The sequence below is a fragment of the Cannabis sativa genome, chromosome 9 (genome assembly GCF_029168945.1).
Source record: "Cannabis sativa cultivar Pink pepper isolate KNU-18-1 chromosome 9, ASM2916894v1, whole genome shotgun sequence".
Taxonomy (NCBI): domain Eukaryota; kingdom Viridiplantae; phylum Streptophyta; class Magnoliopsida; order Rosales; family Cannabaceae; genus Cannabis; species Cannabis sativa.
The window spans coordinates 4,257,784-4,279,860 of NC_083609.1; the positions used below are offsets into that span (position 1 = coordinate 4,257,784).

Here is a 22,077-nt window from a genome sequence, read left to right on the forward strand (position 1 = left end):
CAGTGGTTAAGTCACACTACAAGAAATATCATTTCTGCTAGCACATTTTTGTGCTAGCAAAAGTTAGTATTGCACTGGTAAAATAGAATTTACTTGTTATGCGTTGGCAAAAGGGGGTTGGCAAATCAATGTTGGTATTGGAACTTTTGCCAAATTGCCAGCATAAAATAAAAATCGCTGGCAAAGATGACTTTTCTTAGCACGTAAATGCGCTGGTAAAAGTTAGATTTTAGCCACTGCAAATGTACGCTGGTAAAACTTTGACCTCTTTGCTAGTGCAGTTTGCGAAATATGCTGGTAAAAGTGACATTTCTTGTAGTGTCAATTGCTTCCCTTGATATATAAAAATTAATTAGTAGTCTTTTATTGTATTTTTTTAGACACTTTGTGTAGTATTTTATAGATTTATGCATACTATGTAAAGTGTTATTTAGAATTGAACTTACCAATTATTATTGTTGTTATTAAAAATGATATTAATCATTTATTTTTAATTAAGTTTTTTTTTTATATATATATATACTCTATATAATTATAAAAATAAAAAGTATATTTATTAGTTATTGAAAAAAGTGAATGAAATGAAATGTAATAAAATTAAAACAAAAAAAAATAAAAAATCTATACATTTGTAAAATGGGATCAAAATTAAGGTGACTTTTTATCCCATTTTTTTTTTTAAAAAAAAAAGTGGGATAAAAGGGTATTTATCCCTGTTTTTTCATAAAAAGTGGGATAAAAGGTCCCATTTTTTTATTAAAATCGGGATAAAAGGGTACCTTTCTCTAAAAACCGGGATAAAAGGGATACTTTTTATCCTAGTTTTTTATTAAAACGGGGATAAAAGTGTACTTATTATCCCAGTTTTTTCATGTAAAATATGGGATAAAAAGTATCCATTTTATCTCAATTTTTTAAATACCTTTTATCCTACTATCATGCATTCCTATTTTCATTTTAGCGAAAACTGGGAGAAAAAAATCTTAAAAATTGGAATAAAAGGTCTTTTTTTGTAGTAGTGCTAATCACTATATTAGTAACCAAATAGTTTAATTTTTAGAAATAGTAAAAAAAAATATATGCTTCTCATATATATCTTAAAATGTTCACATTAAAGAATAGATCACAATAATATTTGGGGCCATACAATATTTTTAAAAAGTAAAAAAAAAAAATGAGAAATAGAAAAGATAGAATATAATGAAGAAACAGGGAATCAAGGCTTAAAAGAGAAGAAAAAAAAATGACAGGTAATAATATTTAGTCAGGTATTGAAACATGCCCACCTATTAAAAAACGTTAACAATACTTGGAAAACTTAAATGTGATGTTAACGTTAGTTTTAAAATTTAGATATATAATAAATTACTGCTAGTAAAAATTCCTTTTTAATAGGACAGGAAAATATATAGGCACAAGAGATTGTGTGCTTCCAAGAAAAAAGTAGAAAGACTTCCTAGTGTTGCTAATATTCTCAACTCAGTATTTACTCTTAACTATTAGTTGTGTCTGGAGCTAATTCATTAGTAAGTGGGCATAACCTATTCTGGAGTTTTCCTTGTACTCATTCTAGGACACTTTTCCAATTGGGGCATAAGATTTTATATATATAATTTGTTATCAATAATTAAAAATTGGTAGCAAAATAGTTTTATTGGACATCAAAATTTACTAGTTTGGCTACTAGAATAAAGGTGTTTTATTGCCAAAATATTAGTAACAATTAACTACAAAAGAATTTGGTAGCTAAAAACTTTCAGCAACCGTCATTAAACTACCAACTATAGTTACCAATGAATTTTGTAGCAAAAAATGTATCAGCTACCAAACATGTATTATTTGCTATAAAAGGTATATTTCAATTTCTTTAAAATACAAAACATCTGATAAATTTATAAATTTAAAGCACCAATGATAAATATTAAAGAAGCTTTAAAATTTCTCTGTATAGATAAAATAAAGAAGCTAGTCATGAAAGTACTATAATAAATCATTTTTAAATCCTAAAAGTATAGCAACTGAGATATAAAACTATTCACTATGAAATATTAATTATCTATTTATTACATCAAATTCTCAAATCCCTTAATTATTATGATTCTATCAACAACGAGTTTACAATGAAAGACAACTACAAACATGCATATTCCTAAAACAAAATAATAAATCATCAAAATACAAAATATAATTGATTTTATAAAAATTTCTACTTATGAAAAGAGGGCGAGGGATTAAAAAAATAATAATATAATGAAATTAATACATATAAAATTGACATATATTTGGTTTTTTTTGAAGAGGAGTGTTACTTTTCTCTTGAAAATACTAAATAGTAATATAAAAATTGAATCAAAAATACAAACTGTAATTGATATTATATAAAAGTTGCTACTTACAAAATTGAAATTTATATATATGTAACAAACAATGTTCCATACAATATTCGTTTTCGTTAAGGTTAGATCCCAATTAAAATGTACTCATTAATCTGAATTCCACCAAGTATTTTTACAGCTTACAATATTAATAAAAAAAAAAACAAATCTGTATTAATTTTCGGATCCAAATATTCTCCATTCGAGTTGATCAGGTTTACTGTTCTTCTGATGTAGAATCTTTACAGACAAATGGGTGAGTTAACAATTTGGAGGCAGACCACCTTTTACTTGATTCCTTTTGCAAACAACATTCAACGAAACTCTTAAACTCATCCGAAACGCCTTCGGGCAGACTCGGCAGCTCACCGAAACATACAATGCACATCAAAGTAGGCCAATCAGCTCTCTCGCCTGGCGGAAGTAGCGGAAAATGACCCATATAAAGCTCCATTAGAGTCACACCCAAACTCCAGATATCTCCGGCGTAACCGTCATAATTTTCATGGTAAGTTTGCGAATCGAACCTCTCCGGACTCATGTAAGCGCACGTTCCGACAAAAGAATTACAAGTATCCAAAGTACGGCCGAGGATTTTGCTTACCCCGAAATCGGCGATCTTAACTTCCATATTCGAATTCACTAACAGATTGGCTGGTTTGATATCACGATGAATAATTTTGTTCGAGTGAAGGTAGTGAAGACCGTTGAGAAGTTTCTTTGCCACGTCAGCGACTTTGGACTCAGAGAAAGCTCCTTCCGATTTGAGAACATTCTCTAGGGTTCCCGAATCCATATACTCCATGACTATACCAAACTCTCCCGATGGATTTTGGAAGATGCTGTGGCATTTGACCACGTGAGGTGAATCCGTACAGCGGAGGATCTCCATCTCGGGGTTAAGCTGGCGGCGGAAATTTGAATCGAAATTGTCGTGGATGATTTTCAAAGCGTAGACTTCCGAGGTTTCCTTGTGGCGGACTTTGTAGACTGTTCCGCCATTGCCGCTTCCGAGAACTTGAATCTTATCGAGATCAGCGGGTGAGATAGGGGCGGAGGAAGATGAGCAGTTGCATTCGGTGGGGGCAGCGGTGGAAGTGGGAGGTAGTAGTGGGAGAGAGATGCGAGGTGGAGCGTTGGAGAGTCTGGTTAAGGGAAGGTGGAGATTGAGATGAGAACGTTGTGATCGGAGGACAGCCATGTTAGCTAGGGTTTGTTTGGAATTTTTTGAATTGAGGAATTGGTGAGTGAGTGAGTGAGTGAGTGAATGGGGTTTATATAAGTGATGGAATAAAATGATCGCAGCAACAGCTGGGAATGGGATATTTGAAATCAGAGCTACGATAGAGACAGCTACTTTGAGCGGGAATCAACTAATTAATTTTACTTTCCTTTTTACGTTTAGCAAGTAATTTTTATAAACTTATAAAAAAAATAAATAATAATATTTAAAAAATTGTGGGACCTATATTTTTCGTATTGAGGTTTTTTTAAATGTGGGTCCCATTCAAAATTAAATACGTTGTTATAATGTCTTCTCTGTTTTTTTATCTCCACGTTTTTTTTTTTTTTGTCTTATCTTATTTATTAGTATCTTATATAGGAAAGGAATGAGAAGAAGAAGTTGTATTTATTATTTCAGTAAAGAGTATAAATTAATATTGAAATATTCCATAATTAATGATATTGAAATACAAGTTAGAGTAAGGTTTAGTTGTACTGAATGTGCTTAAATTATGTTGATTTTAGTAAGTTAGTCTTTAAATTATTTTATATAATTTTAACTACATAATTTTATGATTTATTCACACTTTTATAATTAATGCATTTTTATTTTTGGGTTGTAGAAATAAGTTCGTGGCATATGCTAATGGCATTGATTTTGAGATCATGCACATAAAAAAAATACCGATTTTACCAACTCCAGACTTATGGTGAATTCTTGTTTGACTTTGTAAGTATATTATTTTATCAGTTCAAGTACTTATTCTTTATTTTATAGTTTGATTGAAAGTACCTATTACTTTTGATTTCTTTAATTTACACCTTTTATTTTACAATTTGTTATAAATTACATGGTTAATTAGTTATCCTCTCTTTTTAATTGCAGCAAATAGATGTTATTATGTATTATCAAAGAAAAAAATCATGCCCAGTGGTATTATCAATATATTGGTTACGATTACTGATTCAATTTTTTATAAAATTGTTAGAACTACTTATAAGAATTACTTGGCTGACGGCAGCAATGTGATTAACTAGGAAAGCATTATTGCAAAATACATATATGGACAAGCAGGCTCGGCTCTGGGCATAGGCGGGCTAGGCCTGTGCCTAGGGCCCATCCAGCCCAGGAGCCTAAATTTTTTTTTTCCTCTTTTAAAATTATACATTTTTTTACTGATTTTGAAAAATCTCACATTTTTTCTAACATAAGGGCCCAAAAAAATTTTTTCCCTATGGCCCACTTTGTTTCAGGGCCGGCCCTGTGAACAAGCATTGTCATATAGTGTTGTATGGTATTGTCTTGATAATGTTGCGATTTCAGCTCATGTTAAAGATGAAATACATTATATTCTTGCAAATATTAGAAAGATGTGCTTGGTGGTATATAATTGGATGAATCCAAAAGTGAATAAGGAACTTGTTGAGAAAATTATTAAGGTATTCTCTATGTTACTTACACCACAGTCATTGTCAATATGTATGAAAATCCTTTAAAAAACAATAATATTTCAAATTAATAAAAAAGCTACCACAAAGAAAATAAAACTTGTTACTTACCAATTTAGTTGTCTACATATAGACATTGATTGAAGTTTATATTTGTCCTTGTATTATAGAAGTTGATACACTCCATAAAACTAGCAAGGCATTATGTGTGTTGATTCCTTTGTTTATGGAGTATCGATCGACTTCTATACTACAAGAGCAAATATAAAAGCCGATACACTCCATAAAACTATCAAGGCATTATGTGTGTTGATTCTTTTGTTTATGGAGTATCGGCTTCTATACTACAAGAGCAAATATAGAAGCCGATACACTCCATAAAACTATCAAAGCATTATGTGTATTGATATCAGCTTCTATACTACAAGAGCAAATATAGACTTCTATATGGAAAAGGAAATGGCATTATAGTGAGAGGAGAGAAATCACAATCTGAAAGGAGACGATGAAAATGTAGAAGAGACTATAATATGGGAAATTTACATGGTATACTAACTTTTGTTATTTTTTTACAAAAATACTGTCAGGCGGAATTTTTTACTTTTTTACTGTATTTTTTTATAAGTTTCATACTGCAGTATACTGTGTTAAGTTTTCACTAGTGTTCTACTATTGTTTTGAGTTGTTATGCTTTGTGTTTTACTGGTGTTTTATAAAAACACAGTATTTTTGATAAGATTTCCGTGTGACAGTATTTTTGTAAAAATTAACCCAAATTTTAATATTTTTGTAAGTTTCCACTATAATATTTTATTTTAAGTTTTCTCCTTTAAAAAAAAAGTTTTCGGAAAAAGAACTTTTATCCATATTTAAACATTTATTAAAATCCCATACTACACGTTAGTTTCCTCTTTCCTCTTTAGGGAATACTACGGGCCTGCCGTAGGCCCAATATGGCCCAATATATCCCGGCCCAGAAAGCTGAAAGTGAAGCTCAGGAGATAAACGATGATAATAATAAGGGATTGGTGTTGTTAAGGATATATTCTCGTTTCGTGTATGACTATGATTAGCGAGCGAGTTTCTTTCTATAATTTTATTCACTCTCCACTCTTCTCCTTCCCCAAATTTCGTTCATCGCTTCATCTCCTATTTGGGGTTCTTCTTCTTTAATAATAATAATTAATAATATTAACTGGGTTTGACCAAAAATGGCGTCTTTTTAAAGCCATCATCGTCCCTTTGGTTCTTATTCTTCATCAAATGAAGTTTTATCCAACACCCATTTCTAGATTTGTCTTTGGTAAGCGAAATCTCTATCCTACTCTTGATTTTCATAATTGGGTATCTGGGATTTTTCATTTGATTATTAATTTGTAAATTATGAATTCAAAAAGAGATGGGATTTTCCCGGATGAGGTTGTCCTTCAAATTCTAGCAAGATTACCTATAAAGTCTCTTTATAGAATCAAAGTTGTGTGTAAATTATGGTATAGATTGTGTTCTGATAAGTATTTCCTTCAGCTATTCAATGAAGTTTCAGCTAAGAATCCCATGTTATTGGTGGAGATTTCTGAATCCTTACATTTAAAATCTAGTTTGATTTGTGTTGACAATAGATTGGGTGTTTCTGAATTTTCATTGGATTTTTTAAAGGACAGAGTCAGAATTAGAGCCTCTTGTAATGGTTTATTATGTTGCTCTAGTATTCCTGATAGAGGTGTTTATTATGTATGTAATCCAATGACTCGTGAATTTAAGCTTCTTCCCAAGAGTAGAGAGAGGCCTGTGACTAGATTTTATCCTGATGGTGAGGCAGCTCTAGTGGGGTTGGCTTGTAATTTATCAACTCACAAGTTTAATGTCGTTTTAGCTGGTTATCACAGGAATTTTGGTCATAGACCAGATGGGACATTCATATGTTTAGTATTTGATTCTGAATCAAACAAGTGGAGGAAATGTGTTTCTTATCAAGATGATCAATTTACACATATGAATAAGAACCAAGTTGTGTTTGTTAAAAATGGACTTCATTGGTTAACAGGAAGAAGTGGTTCTGGTATACTTGTTCTTGATTTGGAGTGTGATATGTGGAGGAAGATGTCATTGCCATATGAAGTGAGTGAGGAGTCAGGGAATAGAGTTTACTTGTTGGAATTAGATGGTTGTTTATCTGTGATACAGATTTCTGATACTTGGATGAATATTTGGGCTTTGAAGAATTATGAGAAACATGAATGGGTTTTGGTTGATAGGGTGAGTCTCAGATGTATTAAAGGATTAGTACCAGGTATTTTCCCTATATGTCAGACTAGTGAGGTGGTTTTCTTAGCAACCCATAAGCAAGTATTGGTGTATCAACGCAAGAGTAGAGTATGGAAAGAGATGTACTCTGTGAAAAATAGTTGCACACTTCCATTGTGGTTCTCAGCACATGCATTTAGGAGCACAATATTATCTTGTCAATAGATGTGAGTGAAGGTACTTTGGTACAATTTCTTTTGTTACTGTACATAAATTTCCTGCCAAAAAAATTTCTTAGAAATTATTACTGTTTCATATTTTCATGATTAATGTCAAACAAGCCATTGTCTTGGGAGGAAGAATTGTACTGTTCCATGAAAGCTTTGATATATGTACTTAAATTTACTTGTTGATTCTAGTTTCACTTTGTAATTTTGCTTATGTAAAAAATCAATAATCATATGAAATATGAAGTACTCATTTCTACTTTCTTAATAAACACCCTTTTTAGGATCAAAAATGTAACTCAATGTGATTTTGTTTAAAATCAAAGCTTTTTTAGGATCTCTTTTGCAGACACAATCCAAAGTTGTAAAGAAAGTGTGTGGTTTGAACGTGAGTCCTCCTAACTCTTAACAAACCACATTCACACACTCACAACTGAGGCCATTGAGTAGGTTTGCCTTTTTAGAACATCTTTACTTTAGTGTCTATAAAACATGTTTTCAACACAAGTGTATGCATATTAGATTACACTAGACATTGTTCCAACACGTGTGTATATTTTACAGGTGATTAGGTACCTTCATTGTTCTGCTGTTGATTACATTGGTCAATGTTGGTGTTGTGTGTGTATTATTTTGTGTCTTTGAGGACCTCTTTTTCAACTAATGACTTGATTAGGTATTGTGTACTGACAAAGTTCATGGAGAACAAGGTGAATAATATCTTATGATAAAGGCAAAGATTTGAATTTTTAATGATTTTAGAGCTTGAACATATATGATCAATCTTCATTTTCAATAAAAAGAAAACAGAGAAGGTTAATAGTTGAGGTGAGTGAGATGGTTGAAGAGGAGAAATAATTGGTAAGGGAGTTGATACCTCCTATCCCATTGCATATTAGAATAAATATTTTGAATTGAATTTACCAACAATTATCTAATTTCAAACAAAACTTTATATGTATATAGTGTATTTACATCATAAAAATGTGAATGGTTTATATAAAGGTTAAATTTTATTTTGAATTTTGTGTTTTGCAAAAGTTATTAATTGGCCCATTTGTTTTGTTAGACGATAATTTAGAACATGTGTTTTGTAAAAATATAATGATACCACTGAGCCTGATTTTGGTAAAAAAAAAAGGTCGTGTTAGGAATAGGATAGAAATTGAACTACAATTGACAATTGTTATAGTTACCTTATGTTTGGAACTTGAATTTTGGTGGGGAAAGAAAATGTGAGAAAAATGGAGAAAAAAATTCATGTTTGGTGTGGAAAGAAAAATGTATGGAAGAAAACTTAATTCAATAAAACTTTCAATAACAAAAAGGTGATTTTTTTCTTTTAATTCTGTAGACTTTTTTTTTTTTTCATTTCTTTTTATTTTTTCACCTAAATTCAATTTTCAAACATAGCGTTAGAAATAGAAGGTTTTAGGGCTAGGAAGAAGAATTTTTAGAGTTCCAATAAAAAAAATTAGTCAATTAAAATCGAGCTTAGCGCATATTATGTCGCAAAATATAAGTTTGTACCAATTTATAATTTTTATACAACACGGAATTTAAAATAATATTTATTCTGAATAAATATTATATTATTATTGTGTGTGTAACTATACTTATAAATGGTCTTTGGAAAGTAGATGTTGATTCACAAGTAACCATTTCACAAAAACACAAGCAGTTGGTGTATATTCATTACTACTATGGCATAAATCTCGAATCAGAAAGTAACCATATGTGGTTTGGTGAGACCAATGCACAAGAACCATCCTCTGCTAAGACGAAAGAGAAAGATGAAGTATTGGAAAAATCACAATATTTTGATGCATCATCATCATCAGCAATTTTTTATCAGTTCGATCTTATTTTCTTTATCTTGTACATTTGTCCAGTTTCTTTTTTTCTTTTTTTAACAAAAGAAAATTTCATTGAAAAGCACAAAATTAGAAAGATCAATACAAAATCAAAGATTATAGGCAAAGCAGTAAATCTGACCACTAAACTCGAGAAAATTCAAGAGATAAAACCAAACGTGTCAGAGCTATAACATTTTGAGCTCTTTTACAATAAAAAAGAAAAATATAAGAAAATAAGGCCAAACATGTAAAATATAATGAATAATAACACCAACTTCTAGCTTCATTGATACTTATTCTTCCTATTAAAAACTTGGACAAGACAAAGGCAATTCGAGAAAATAGTAATGGAATTGTATCCTAAACAACAACACAACAACAACTCATTTAAGACAGCCGATGCCTCCGCCACATGAGGATAAAAGGAAGCCCCTATTGGAGAACTCGAAGAGTACAAAATACTGATTTCATCTTCTAACTTTTCCTCAAGAAATTTCTGAAGATGTTACACATACAATGATGATGTAATATTAAGCACGGTAACAAAAATCGAATAACAGTAGAAAAATATAACTCCGACCAAGCCGCACTTAAGCCTAAGGAGGGCCGGCAGGTCTGACCGGAGAAAAAAATAACTTTCGATAACTATAAATCTAGGAACGAGAAATAAAGTAAAAGAATTGTTTTCTTTTAAATAATCAGTTACATTTACATTAATAAACTTCACTAATTACTTGAATAAATATTTATATAAATATAATTACAAGAAATAAATAATCTAAAAGTTTGAATAATAATATTTAATCTAATAAAAGCTACCAAATCTCATGAAATTTTTGTTAATTGAATAAATAAATAAAAACAAATAAATATACACTTATAATTACTACATTTTGGATATATCATTTTATATTTAACAAAACTATTATTATTTTCTATTCTTATTACATATATAAAATATATAAAGTGCATTTAATCACACACAAAATATGACAAGAAAAGGCTACTTAGTTTGAATGGAGAATTTTTCATCTTATCACAAGAAAAGGCTATTTCACCAATGTTTTAAATAAGAGCATAGTACATGATTATTTCACGTTACTTTAGAACCTTGAACAATAAAAACTAGAATGATCTTATAAATACTAAACTTGGGTATTTCACTCGACAGAAATGGGTAATATTAAAAACTTACAAGTATTTATATGGTAATTTTATTAAATATTGGGCCTAACGGGCTCTCGTCGGCCCAAAAAAAGCCCATATTGGAAAATCTCAAAGTCATCGTCTTTGAGAGCTTCGTGTGTATCTACTCCCGTCTCAAAATTCCGACATGTTTCGCCTGTGATAAACGCCCAAATCGGACCAATTTCATATACACAGTGTCAACAACTGGCTAAAAATTTGATCTTTATTGCTTTTTCGGCCATAACTATTTCTATATCTATCAAAGTTTCTTTTTTGGTTATACCCTTCTCTTACTCTCTCTCTCACATTCGAACCTGTTTCAGGTATGTATGTGTATGCTCTTAAAATTTGTAATTTATGGCAGATTTTTTTCATTTGGGTATTGTTCAAACTCTTTGTTTTCTTCTTTTTTTCAAGTTGTTCTTACACGGTGTTTGTCAAAATTCATTTATTTGCTGCATCTGTTTTGGATTATGCGACAATGGGTTTTTATTTTGATACGAAATTTAGGCCTATCTTCTTGTTGTGTTCTCCATTTTATGGCCCTGTTTGTATTTTTCAATGGATGATTTTCAATGGTCTTGTTGACATGCATGTCAGGTACTGGTGCTTTGTTATCTCCCAATTTGTTTCGAGAAAGGTAGTGTAAAGCTAAGCTAAGGTAATTTGAATTTCATTGATATGAATTTTACTTATTTAAGGTTTTTACTCTGCTTGCATCCTTTTGCCGTTTATGACTGAGTTTGTAAGTTTTGCCTTTAGATTAGAAAAGTTTTTTGCCACCAAAATTAAAAGAAGAAGAAGAAGAAGAAGTAGTTTAGAAAAGTCTTTTGTTTGTTGTTAATTTTCTAGCCTTTTCATGCTTTTGTACTAAATGAACTGGTAGAAGTTTTTTACTTTTTATTCTAGTCATACTTGTCATATTTCTAATTTTAGCTCATGGAAATTTCTTAATTGATGTTACTGTATGCACTCCAATATGATTGTCTATTATCTTTGTTGGCAGAACATATTGAAGAATTTATCTTAATGGTATGGTGGCCTTATTAATCAGGACATGTCATAACTAAACTCCCCGCCAAACTGTGATTCAATAATTGTTAAGTTATGGCTCGAAAAGGTAATCAGCAGAAAAATGGCATTGATAGCCATGCTTCAAACCATAAAAAGAGGTCTTCAGATATAGGGTCTGCAGAGCCAGATGTAAAAGCTAATGGGAATGCAAGTGAGGCTAAGGAGTTTCCTGGAGATGAACTCCCAGATGGTAGCCATCCAAACAGTCCTTTGGGAAGGAGCACGGGGAAAACTCATAATGCCGGAGGGGAACATAAAAGCAAGAAGAAAACTAATAAGCATTTGAGGAAAGACAAGCAAGCTGTGAATGGAGTGGATGGTGTAGAGCAGCCAAAGGAAAAGCCTTTACGAAATGATTCGGATGACCACAATGGCAATTCTGAAGGTCCAAGTGTTGTAGAAGAAAATGTGCCAGTACCACCTCGGGCCAATCATATGAAAAGACATAGAAAGAGCAGGACATCCTACTCGTTGAGTGGACTTCGTATCCAAAATGCACTGGAAAATATGGAGCTCCCAGATAATGTGGTCGTGAGAAAGTTGAAGGCATTGGCATTATCCACCATAAAGGCAACAAATGAATGGCTGGAGAGACAGAGACCTTTGTTTGTTAGACTTAAAAATCAAGCACAGAAGGCTAATGATTATGGCAAAACTAAGATTATGCAGGCATATCCTGTTGTTTTAAAATGGCTAATGCATTTCGGGAGTATAATGCTTTTGATATTAATGGTTTGGTTAGACTGTGCTATTAGGGGCATGGATTCTTTTCTACGATTGGGGACGACATCTTTCTTTTCAGTTATATGGTGTGGCATTTTTTCTCTAATTGCTATGGTTGGAATATTCAAGTTCCTTCTTGTTTTGGTGAGTCTACATTTCATTTGATATAGCAATGAGTTGTGCTGATTATAACTTTATTTTTTGTTGATCAATATGATGGTTTTGCATTATTTCAATTTATCTTGAGTGGCTTACATATGCGATAATCTCGCCTTATTGCTGGGTCCATTGCTGTTGCTGATTCGTGCTACCTTAACTAATTCTGTTCAGGCCTTAGCTGCTTTAATTGGACTTTTTGTTGGTTTTACTCTTGGAATTCTGGTGGCTGCAATTTCTGGAGCTATTTTCTTGTGGCTCTATGGAAGTTTTTGGACAACAGTGTTTGTTATCGTCCTTGGAGGTGTTCCTTTTATCTCTGTATGAGTGTTAATGCTCTGTTTTTTCTTTTTCTTTTCATAAGGCATGGCTGAGATTTAACACCCTTTACAACACAGGTTTGGCATTTGCTCTCAGCCGTGAACGTGTTGCACTGTTTATAAGCACTGTATACTCTGTGTATTGTGCTTGGACATACGTCGGATGGTTTGGTGTACTTGTTGCTTTCAATCTGGCTTTTGTCTCAAGTGATATTCTGATTTACTTCCTAAAGAATAATATAAATCAGAATAGAAGTGCTGAAGGATCCACTGAACAAACACCCGGGATGCAAGGTCAACAAGGGTTCTTCAACAGTGATCAGACACATTCTTCAGCCTTTGAAACCGGTCCAGGATTTTCTGCTGATCGTAGCCCTGGAGCACCTTCAACAAGTGGAACGGATTCTGAAACAACTTCCGAAGATGAAGTTGTGCGGTTGTTAAACTGTACTGATCTTTATTCAGTGTTGGGCTTGGCACGGTACGAAAATGTGGATGTTTCCTTTCTGAAAAGGGAATATAGGAAAAAGGTACAGTATTTTATCAATGTTTGTTATGCCCTTTTTTTGGAATTTTCTTGGGTGGATTTTGCTAATTATGGTGAAATTCAACTTATCTCATCTGATATTTGGTGATCCATCTTTTAATTATATAATTAATGATGTCTCATCAGGCAATGTTGGTCCATCCTGATAAAAATATGGGAAATGAAAAGGCTGTGGAAGCTTTTAAGAAACTTCAGAATGCATATGAGGTAAGTTATTAAATTTGATTCTCATAAGATTCAATTCAAACTTTGGTTTTCCAGTCTGATATTTTGTGCTTACCCTTTTTGTTTCATTTGTTCAAGGTCTTGCTCGATGCAGTGAAGCGAAAAACATACGATGATGAATTAAGACGAGAGGAGTTACTGGACATTTTCCGGAGGTTCCAAAGTACATCACAAAAGGTATAAATTTGCATATCGTTCCATTTCAGCTTCCCAGTGCCTTTAGATTTTGTAGGAATTCAGCCCAATATCTGTGATAAATGTTTACATGTAGAAATCAGTTACTTTACAAGATCTTATATTCAGGTACACATGTGGTTTCTTATCAAGTTCGATCATGGTTAGAACGATAATCATGTTTGAATTAGTGACTTAATATGTTCTTGACACAAACTAATGGAATTTAATATCTGATAGAGGCATTAATTCTGAAGTAATTTATAATATTATAGAAAATTTAAACTCAAAAATGCAAAGGTTAGAGCCTGAATTATGTCAATTTTATGACCTTCAATTCACTCTGTTTGTGCCACTGTTGCTAAAATAAATTGCCCGAAACATAGTGCATACAACCTATGAATGAAAATCTTGTCACTAAACCGAAGAAGTAAATCATTGCTGATCATCAGGGAATATGTTTTATTGGTTCTGCTAGTCCTTTTCCTTTTGCAGACCTCTTCTTTTACTTAACCATTTTATGCAATTCATTTTCTAGAATGGAGGGCATGGCTTATTTGCTTCTGGAATGGCACGGTCGGATGCTGATGGTGAGGATCCGTTTGGGGAATCAAGAAGAATAGCTTGCAAGAAGTGCAACAACTTTCATCTTTGGGTACTCACTAGGAAATCAAAATCTCAAGCAAGATGGTGCCAGGTTTGTTCATTTACCGTTCGGCTTTTCATTTGGTTTCATACGAAATATCAACTTTCAGAGTTACATCTTCATTTTATTTTTATTAACATGTGGTTTTACACAACATGGAGATGTTTACTGTACCTGTGTTGATGTATTCTTTCTTTTTGAAGGATTGTAATGATTTTCATCAAGCAAGGGATGGGGATGGATGGGTAGAACAATCTTCGCAACCCTTAATTTTTGGATTGTTACAGAAGGTATCTAAAAAGTACAAGTTTAAGATTGTTATTATTGCTTATTAATTACCTTAACGATATTCACATTTCGTCGGGGATGAATGACTGGAAAACTTACGAAATGATAAAGTCAAGAGAGGGAGTTCCATAATAATTATATCATCGACATGATTAGAAATTTCGATTTTTGATTATGCAATTTAACATAGTGCTCACTGATCAGGTAGATGCTCCTGTTGCATTTGTTTGTGCGGATAGCAAAGTATACAATGCTACAGAATGGTATATCTGTCAGGTAATTCAGCTTTCTCATCATTTATGAAAATAATCCTAGCTAAATGAAGTTCTTGATGATCCAAAACAATCTTGTGATGGAATTAATTTGTTTTCCGAACTTTGTCACAGGGAATGAGATGTCCGGCCAACACTCACAAGCCTAGTTTTCATGTGAACACGAGTCTAACGACCAAGCATAATGTTGGGAAGGGATCGAGTTCAGGACAAAAAGGCGGTAAAATGCCAGCGAATAACGTCGAAGACTGCATGACAGAAGAAGAATTCTTTGAATGGTTTCAGAACGCGGTGCAATCAGGCATGTTTGAGAACATGAACGGTGTCAACTCCCCCAACACCGAGAGCCCATCTTCCAAAGCTGGTAACAGCAGCGCAAAGAGCGGTGGAAGCAATAATAGCAGTAGCAACAAGAAAAAGAAGAAGGGAAAGAAATGGTAAAAATAGCCTCCATTTCGGGATGGAACATTGTGACTCTATGTGAGAGCATTAGAGTTTATAAATTTTTACAAATGGCCCAATTGTGGTTTCCAAAAAGAAAAAGCCTGTATGAGTAAAAGTTGGGAATTGTATATGCTGGCATGAATGGAATCCCTTTCTAGCTTGCATATTGCAGAGTTTGTACAGTGTTTTATTTTAGTTTTCGGCATCATTTTCTTGTTACAGAAATCTTCCTCTTCCTCTCTAACATCTATCTACCATCTAATGTCAGCTGTTTGCTTAAATGAATGGCCATCAATAATGGCAGTGATTGTGCATTTGCCTTCCTTTTTCAACTCAATTCATTCCCATTAAGCTGTGGGAGAATATTTAAAAAAAATAATAATTAAAAAAGAAATGGGCATATATCATGTAAACTTAAAAAAAATATGCTAAAAGATAGTCTTTAGAGATGTTATGTCGCCATTAGTTTAATTAAATATTGAATTTTATATAATTTAATTTAATAATTATTATTATATATTGCAAATTATTTATAACGTGTCATATGTAGATATTAGCAGACACCAATAACACTATTGGTGCCTGGTGATAATATGTATTATCGTGTCATATTCGTGTTTATATTATGCAGGTTGAAATGTTTAATTGTTTAGTTCTAATCCAACTAATATATATTTCGTGTCAAGAAATTTTAACCTTAACCTGACTCGTTGTGTTCTCGTGTCGATCTATCGTGTTTGCTTATTGGCTATAATTATGTTACAATATTAACATGATTGGCATCTCATATTTAATTTTTACATATATTTTTTTTAATTATATACGTGTTTTTTCTTATTTAAATAATATAATAAATAAAAATATATCAAGTTGCAATTGAATAATATTGATTAATTAAAATTATTTATCACAAAGTAACTATACAATAGTACAAATTATCTATTATATTCTTTGTAAGATTTTTCGGTTTTCAATTTATAAATTTTTCTATAAAAATAAATAATATTTAACTATAAATTAATAATTTTAATAATATATTGAATATAAATGAGTCAATTCGTGTCACATGCGTTAACCCTAATCCAACTCAAATAATAATTGTGTATCGAGCTGGTGTCGTATTACGAGGTAGTAATTTTATTGTATTCTTATTAATTTGTTGCTATTTGTATACTATTTTATTTTATTATTTTTATATAATTTTGTTGTTATTTTTGTGTTAAAATATAAAATAAAATCTTAAAATATAAAATTATAAAAAATTTAGGTGCATTGTGCAAATTATCTCTAATACAGCAGCACCACAGCAGATCCAAACTCACAATATAGAAAACGAGAAAGAACCCTTTAATAAATTTCTGAACGGATAGGCTAGCCTGCTCTGCTAGTCTCTCTCTCTCTCTTCTCTTCCTCACCATGGATACTCTGCTACAACTCCACTCCTCCGTAGCTTTTCTTACTCCAAATCATCTCAATCGAATTGGGTCTTCTGGGAATCAAACCTTCCGCTTCCTATTTCTCTCAAACGGGTTTTCTTCTTCTTCTTCTTCACTCTCTCCCAACTCAAGCCAGAGGGTATCTGTGATTGTTGGAGCCAAGAAGAACAGAAAAGAAGATACTCATCATTTTGCACCTAAACCAGATGAAGCTACTGGCCCATTTCCTGAATCTGTCTTATTCAAAGAGGTTTGCTCTTTTTTCATTTTTCTGAAGCTGTCTTATTCTTTCCAACTGTTTAACATGAAAAAAAAAAAATGTAAACTTGGTGCTTCAAATGTACAATTCTTCTTAAATGTAATTTCACTTGTATGAACTTTCATGTTTTTTCTATTTGGGGTGTGAAGATTAATGGTTTAAAGTAACATGAGTTTGTAAAGGAAGAGGCTTTGGCTATTAATTGGCATGTTTTTGCTGAAGTTTGAGTTTGAATTGGGATTATTTTGTGTTGAATTACAGAAGAAAGTTGAAAAAGATGGTAAATTAGTTCCTGAGTTTGCTGATGCAGAAGAAGGTAAGTTGTTCAAATCAAATTTCTTCTAGTGATTAAGCCTTGTTTTGGGACTTGAAGTTACAATAATGGATTTTCTTGCCCAATTGCAGAGAAGATATATGAAGTTCTGAAGCTTCAGCTGGAAAATGATCTTCAAGAAGAACAAAGATGTAAGCTTGTACTCATACCCTGCATTGATTTTTCAACATGGGAAAATGCATTCTTTGGCTGTTTGTTATAACATAATAATATTGTTGACATTTTGTTTTGTTTTCTTTGTTGCAGTGCGCCACTATGAAGTCGTATATCTAATTCATGAGAAGCACGCAGAAGAGGTTGAGAGTGTCAATGCAAAAGTAAATGGTATGTACTCTTTCCCAGTTCTATTTGCCTAATCATGAGATTGATATAGTATGATTTTGAGTGTGTGCAAAGGATATTTATATGCTCTTAGAATTACTTTCATATATTATGTCAGAGAGTCTGGATTAAACTGAATGCCATTTATAAGATCATGGTCCACTCATTGCAGTTTAAAGATGAACTCATACTTCTTTCCATACATCTCAAACTATTTTCTCTAAACCACACTTTCACATTCTAACATGGTATTAGACTCGAAGAAAACTCTTCCGAGCATCTAATTCAATCCAAAAATTAGAGCCAAAAGAACCACTTGTGGTTGTGATTGAACCGTCCAAAATTGGTAGAGTCACTTAATACCATTAAAGGAATCTCATATTTCTTACCATACACCTCACCCTATTTTACTCTCAAAACCACACTTGCACATTATGGTAATAAAACAAGTTATGATACTTTTCTACAAGTGGTGGGCACTTTTTTTGAGTATTGTTTCTTTGGAGTTGCATTTCAAATATGCTACAAGATGTTACTGAATGCTTCTACTTATTGCAGATTTTTTAAGAGAGAAGAGAGGCACGATATGGAGAATAAGCGATTGGGGTATGCGTAGACTAGCATACAAGATACAGAAAGCAAAGAATGCCCATTATATTTTGATGAACTTCGAGATGGATGCCAAATGGATTAACGATTTCAAGAGTATGTTGGACAAAGACGAAAGAGTCATTAGGCATCTCGTGATCAAGAGGGATGAGGCGATCACTGAGGATTGCCCCCCTCCTCCCGAGTTTCACTCTTTGCGGTCTGGTATGGACGAAGATGATGATGAAGATTTAGAAATTGATGTTGAAGAATATGATGAAGATTGGGATGCTGAAGGTGAGTTCGAAGATGACGATGGGATTATTGTTGTCAGTGATGAAGATGAAGAAGACAGGACTAGCAAATCCGATGCTAAATCCAAAACTAGCAAACTAAAAGCTGAGAAAGTAGCTAGATAGATAGTTTCTTGGTTTTTCCTTTGTGCCTTGTTTATGCTGTCATGAGAGTTTTATAGGGGAAGTTCTATATAGTAGATGGTAGCATATTTTGTCTAATATTGGGTAAAGGGAAACAGCCTATACAAAGCAGAGTTGTATTTGGTAGTTGATTATCATTATTCAATCTAGTTATCATCTAGAGAATCATGAAAAATAGTTAAAAGACTAGATGTTGTTTGATTTAAGGTTCAACTATAGTTCAAGTAAAATCAAGTGGCATCAAACTTGAGATGAATGATATACTCTAAAAATAAGAGCCATGTAAATCATCTCATCATCATGTTTCACTAAATTTATATTGTTTTCTCTAAATCTTTTAAATTGTTAACAAGTATTTGAATGCTTTAACACAAGTATTACAACATTAGAAGCAAATCCAAAAACTAATGTGGTCATAGACATAGTCTAATGCTAAGCTTTCTTGGCTTAAGACTAAGAGCTCTTTTGGTTTGGACAGGTTTCTCAGTAACCAAGTTTATTACCTTCAAAACTCCACTTGGTTAGTCAAAGTTTTCTCTTTTTAAAACCAGTAAAGCAACTAATTGTAACACTAAAATAAGATGTTTTGTTAATCAAGTTTATAGTGATCAATTTGTATGTTGTTTTGTTACCATTTATTGTTTTATTATCTTAATTAAGAATGGTTTAATCAGCATAGTCCCTAAAAGTATTGATGGGAGGAGTTGCAATCACTCTCTTTCTGTGCCCAAATCTTCTACCTAAACAGAGAAAGTTTTGGGAAGTGACAAACTTGATTGCCATGAACATGAGAATCAACACTATTAGAATATGTCTTTATTTATTTATTTTTTATGGGAACTGCGTGAAATATTAAAGGAATGTTAATGTTACTCTTATTTTTTTTTTTATAGTTTTATTTAAGATACACCTAACTATGTATAAATTACGATTAATAGAAGTATTTAAGTATGATAGCGATCTTTTCAAAACTAACCCTGGTAGTTTTTAGTTAATCACAATCTTTTAGTCAATTTTCGCGCTCTAAATAACATGTCAATTTTTTTTTTTTCAAATATATAATTTCATAACAGTATTCATTATATTTACAATATTATTTTGTAAAATTTTTAAAAATTATGAATAATTTACAATATTGAAAATAGATTTCTTGATGTTCCACTTTATCATGAGAGTTAAAAAAACTTCAAACTTATTTTCAATATTGTAAATTATTTGAAATTTTTCAAAAATTTACAGGGATAATCTTGTAACTATAACAAACATCATAATAAAAAAAATTGAAAAAAAATATTTCAACATATATTTTCGGACACAGAATTTCACTAAGAAATTGTAATAGGAAGTTTACAGTAACAATTTTTTTTTCTTACATAAAATACTTTATGCTGCTCAATACCACATAATGTAACACTAGTTAATGAATTTTTTAATATTATTTATTAAATTGAAATATATGAAAGTCCACATTAAATTGTAACTAAAGATATGACACTTATTGTGGTGTTAAAGCACCTTAAGAGATGCCTAAGAGATAGTCCACAACACTCCAATAAAATCACACTATCTGCCCTCTCCTAAACCTACTCTTGTATTCATTTCCCAAGTGTCCCAAAAAATCCTCCTATTTTGCCATGTATCAATTTTCATGCACAACTTCACCTATTATATATATATACACACACAGAAGAGTGTGTCATCATCACTAATAAGAAATATAGAGGAGTTTGCAAAGAGAGCCAAGAAGAAGAACAATGGCCACTACTACTTCCACTAATATTTTAGCCTTATTGCTAATGTTCCTAATAGTAGTAATAATTCCAAAATGTGAGTGTTCTGATAATTATGGGTCTGTTCCAAATTCTGATGTTGATCTGTTGGAATTTCCTCTAAATCTAGAGTATTTAGAAGCAGAGTTCTTCTTGTTTGGAGCATTGGGTTATGGCTTAGACAAAGTTGCTCCAAACTTGAGTAAAGGTGGTCCACCACCTATTGGTGCTAAAAAGGCCAATTTAGATTCTCTCACTAAGGATATCATCTTACAATTTGGGTGGCAAGAAGTTGGACACTTGAGGTTCTTTCTTTTATACATTTAACTTCTTATTAATTACATATTACTTAAATAAGATTAAGAAACTATGTTTGGTTATATTGCATTAATTTGCAGGGCTATTCAAAATACAGTGAAAGGGTTCCCAAGACCATTGTTGAATTTGAGTTCATCTTCATTTGCACAAGTTATGGATAGTGCATTTGGGAGAAAACTGAGGCCCCCTTTTGATCCTTATGCTAATTCTATTAACTTTCTTTTGGCATCATATTTGGTTCCCTATGTTGGACTCACTGGGTATGTAGGTGCAAATCCAAAACTCAAAGGTTCTACTTCCAAGAGGGTAAGAGCATGTTCGGTATTATTTTCTGTTTTTTGTTTTCAAAAAATTATTTTTAGAAACGAGAACAAAAAATAGTTTCTGAAGTTTTTAAAACACAAGTCACGTTTGGTTAGTGTTTTTTAAAAACAGTATTGACCAAAAGTGAATTGGTTTTTAAAACAGAAAACAAAATTTTTGTTTTTTGTAACTTTGTTTTCTGAAAACTGTTTTTAAAAAACAAGGCCTAACAAGCCAAATTGTTTTCAAAAAATAATTTTCTGTTTTTAAAAATAAAAAATAGTTTTTTAGTTATGATACCAAACATGCACTAAGCTTTAAAAATACTACATAAAATCAAAGTGCTCTGCTCTCCAATACTCTCTGTTTGTGTGTGTAAGCTTTAAAAGTATAGTTATGTTACTTATTTTAAATGATTTTTATTATGTTGTCAGCTTGTGGGGGGCCTTTTAGGTGTAGAATCAGGGCAAGATGCTGTGATTAGAGCATTACTATACGAAAGAGCAATGACAAAAGTGAAACCATATGGAATAACTGTGGCAGACTTCACAAACCGAATTTCTGACCTAAGGAACCAACTCGGACATGGTGGTCTCAAAGATGAAGGCCTAGTGGTTCCCCCCTTTCAAGGAGCCGAGGGAAGAGTGGCCGGAAATGTGCTCGCCGGAGACCGATACTCACTCTCTTATGGTAGGACACCTGAAGAGATACTTAGAATTGTATATGGTGGAAATGGTGATGAACATGTTGTTGGTGGTTTCTATCCTAAGGGAGCTAATGGTCATATTGCTACATCATATCTTACTTAATAACTAATAATTTCATCCATGCAAATATTTTATGAGTAAATTATTAATAACACAAGTTCTTTGACTCTCAA

General features: G+C 32.1%; 5 protein-coding genes and 1 long non-coding RNA gene across 7 annotated transcripts; 5 read left to right on the forward strand and 1 right to left on the reverse strand.

Annotated features, from left to right (window-relative positions):
• Nucleotides 1-2,391: 2,391 nt before the first annotated feature.
• Nucleotides 2,392-3,618, reverse strand: LOC115722711 (mitogen-activated protein kinase kinase 9-like). The gene has a single exon (XM_030651987.2). The coding sequence runs from the start codon at nt 3,574-3,576 to the stop codon at nt 2,593-2,595; it is 984 nt and encodes a 327-aa protein (XP_030507847.2). The 5' UTR covers nt 3,577-3,618; the 3' UTR covers nt 2,392-2,592.
• A 1,898-nt stretch (nt 3,619-5,516) lies between these two features.
• LOC115723286 (uncharacterized) lies at nt 5,517-8,542 on the forward strand. The gene is made up of 2 exons (XR_004012939.2): nt 5,517-6,351; nt 8,084-8,542. It is a non-coding gene; the product is annotated as an uncharacterized LOC115723286 (long non-coding RNA).
• LOC115723285 (F-box protein At5g49610) lies at nt 6,350-7,791 on the forward strand. The gene has a single exon (XM_030652725.2). It carries the CDS (start codon nt 6,432-6,434, stop codon nt 7,515-7,517), a length of 1,086 nt encoding a protein of 361 aa, XP_030508585.2. The 5' UTR covers nt 6,350-6,431; the 3' UTR covers nt 7,518-7,791.
• Nucleotides 8,543-10,673: 2,131 nt separating the features above from the next.
• Nucleotides 10,674-15,746, forward strand: LOC115722314 (uncharacterized). Of its 2 annotated transcripts, XM_030651497.2 has the most exons (11): nt 10,674-10,886; nt 11,164-11,224; nt 11,570-12,504; nt 12,691-12,820; nt 12,915-13,366; nt 13,510-13,590; nt 13,687-13,785; nt 14,321-14,479; nt 14,632-14,718; nt 14,921-14,992; nt 15,103-15,746. In XM_030651497.2, exons 3-11 carry the CDS (start codon nt 11,671-11,673, stop codon nt 15,427-15,429), a joined length of 2,241 nt encoding a protein of 746 aa, XP_030507357.2. In that variant the 5' UTR covers nt 10,674-10,886; nt 11,164-11,224; nt 11,570-11,670; the 3' UTR covers nt 15,430-15,746. The 2 variants fall into 2 exon arrangements, with proteins under 2 accessions (XP_030507357.2, XP_030507358.2); XM_030651498.2 differs by lacking the exon at nt 11,164-11,224 and having other exon boundaries at nt 10,675-10,886.
• Nucleotides 15,747-16,736: 990 nt separating this feature from the next.
• On the forward strand, nt 16,737-19,140 carry LOC115723074 (protein REGULATOR OF FATTY ACID COMPOSITION 3, chloroplastic). Its single transcript, XM_030652483.2, has 5 exons — nt 16,737-17,118; nt 17,389-17,443; nt 17,533-17,592; nt 17,708-17,785; nt 18,341-19,140. The coding sequence occupies exons 1-5, from the start codon at nt 16,849-16,851 to the stop codon at nt 18,787-18,789; spliced, it is 912 nt and encodes a 303-aa protein (XP_030508343.2). The 5' UTR covers nt 16,737-16,848; the 3' UTR covers nt 18,790-19,140.
• A 1,346-nt stretch (nt 19,141-20,486) lies between these two features.
• LOC115723047 (desiccation-related protein PCC13-62-like) lies at nt 20,487-22,077 on the forward strand. The gene is made up of 3 exons (XM_030652450.2): nt 20,487-20,881; nt 20,975-21,200; nt 21,632-22,077. Exons 1-3 carry the CDS (start codon nt 20,562-20,564, stop codon nt 22,004-22,006), a joined length of 921 nt encoding a protein of 306 aa, XP_030508310.1. The 5' UTR covers nt 20,487-20,561; the 3' UTR covers nt 22,007-22,077.

What these genes read in the sequence shown, in the direction of transcription:
- LOC115722711 (XM_030651987.2), bottom strand. Translation starts at nt 3,576, where the DNA reads ATGGCTGTCCTCCGATCACAACGTTCTCATCTCAATCTCCACCTTCCC.
- LOC115723285 (XM_030652725.2), top strand. Translation starts at nt 6,432, where the DNA reads ATGAATTCAAAAAGAGATGGGATTTTCCCGGATGAGGTTGTCCTTCAA.
- LOC115722314 (XM_030651497.2), top strand. Translation starts at nt 11,671, where the DNA reads ATGGCTCGAAAAGGTAATCAGCAGAAAAATGGCATTGATAGCCATGCT. An exon ending in TCAAGTTCCTTCTTGTTTTG is followed by an intron (nt 12,505 to 12,690) that starts GTGAGTCTACAT and finishes AATTCTGTTCAG; the next exon opens with GCCTTAGCTGCTTTAATTGG. An exon ending in TTTTTGGATTGTTACAGAAG is followed by an intron (nt 14,719 to 14,920) that starts GTATCTAAAAAG and finishes CTCACTGATCAG; the next exon opens with GTAGATGCTCCTGTTGCATT.
- LOC115723074 (XM_030652483.2), top strand. Translation starts at nt 16,849, where the DNA reads ATGGATACTCTGCTACAACTCCACTCCTCCGTAGCTTTTCTTACTCCA. An exon ending in AATCTGTCTTATTCAAAGAG is followed by an intron (nt 17,119 to 17,388) that starts GTTTGCTCTTTT and finishes GTTGAATTACAG; the next exon opens with AAGAAAGTTGAAAAAGATGG. An exon ending in TGTCAATGCAAAAGTAAATG is followed by an intron (nt 17,786 to 18,340) that starts GTATGTACTCTT and finishes TACTTATTGCAG; the next exon opens with ATTTTTTAAGAGAGAAGAGA.
- LOC115723047 (XM_030652450.2), top strand. Translation starts at nt 20,562, where the DNA reads ATGGCCACTACTACTTCCACTAATATTTTAGCCTTATTGCTAATGTTC. An exon ending in CAAGAAGTTGGACACTTGAG is followed by an intron (nt 20,882 to 20,974) that starts GTTCTTTCTTTT and finishes ATTAATTTGCAG; the next exon opens with GGCTATTCAAAATACAGTGA. An exon ending in AAGGTTCTACTTCCAAGAGG is followed by an intron (nt 21,201 to 21,631) that starts GTAAGAGCATGT and finishes TTATGTTGTCAG; the next exon opens with CTTGTGGGGGGCCTTTTAGG.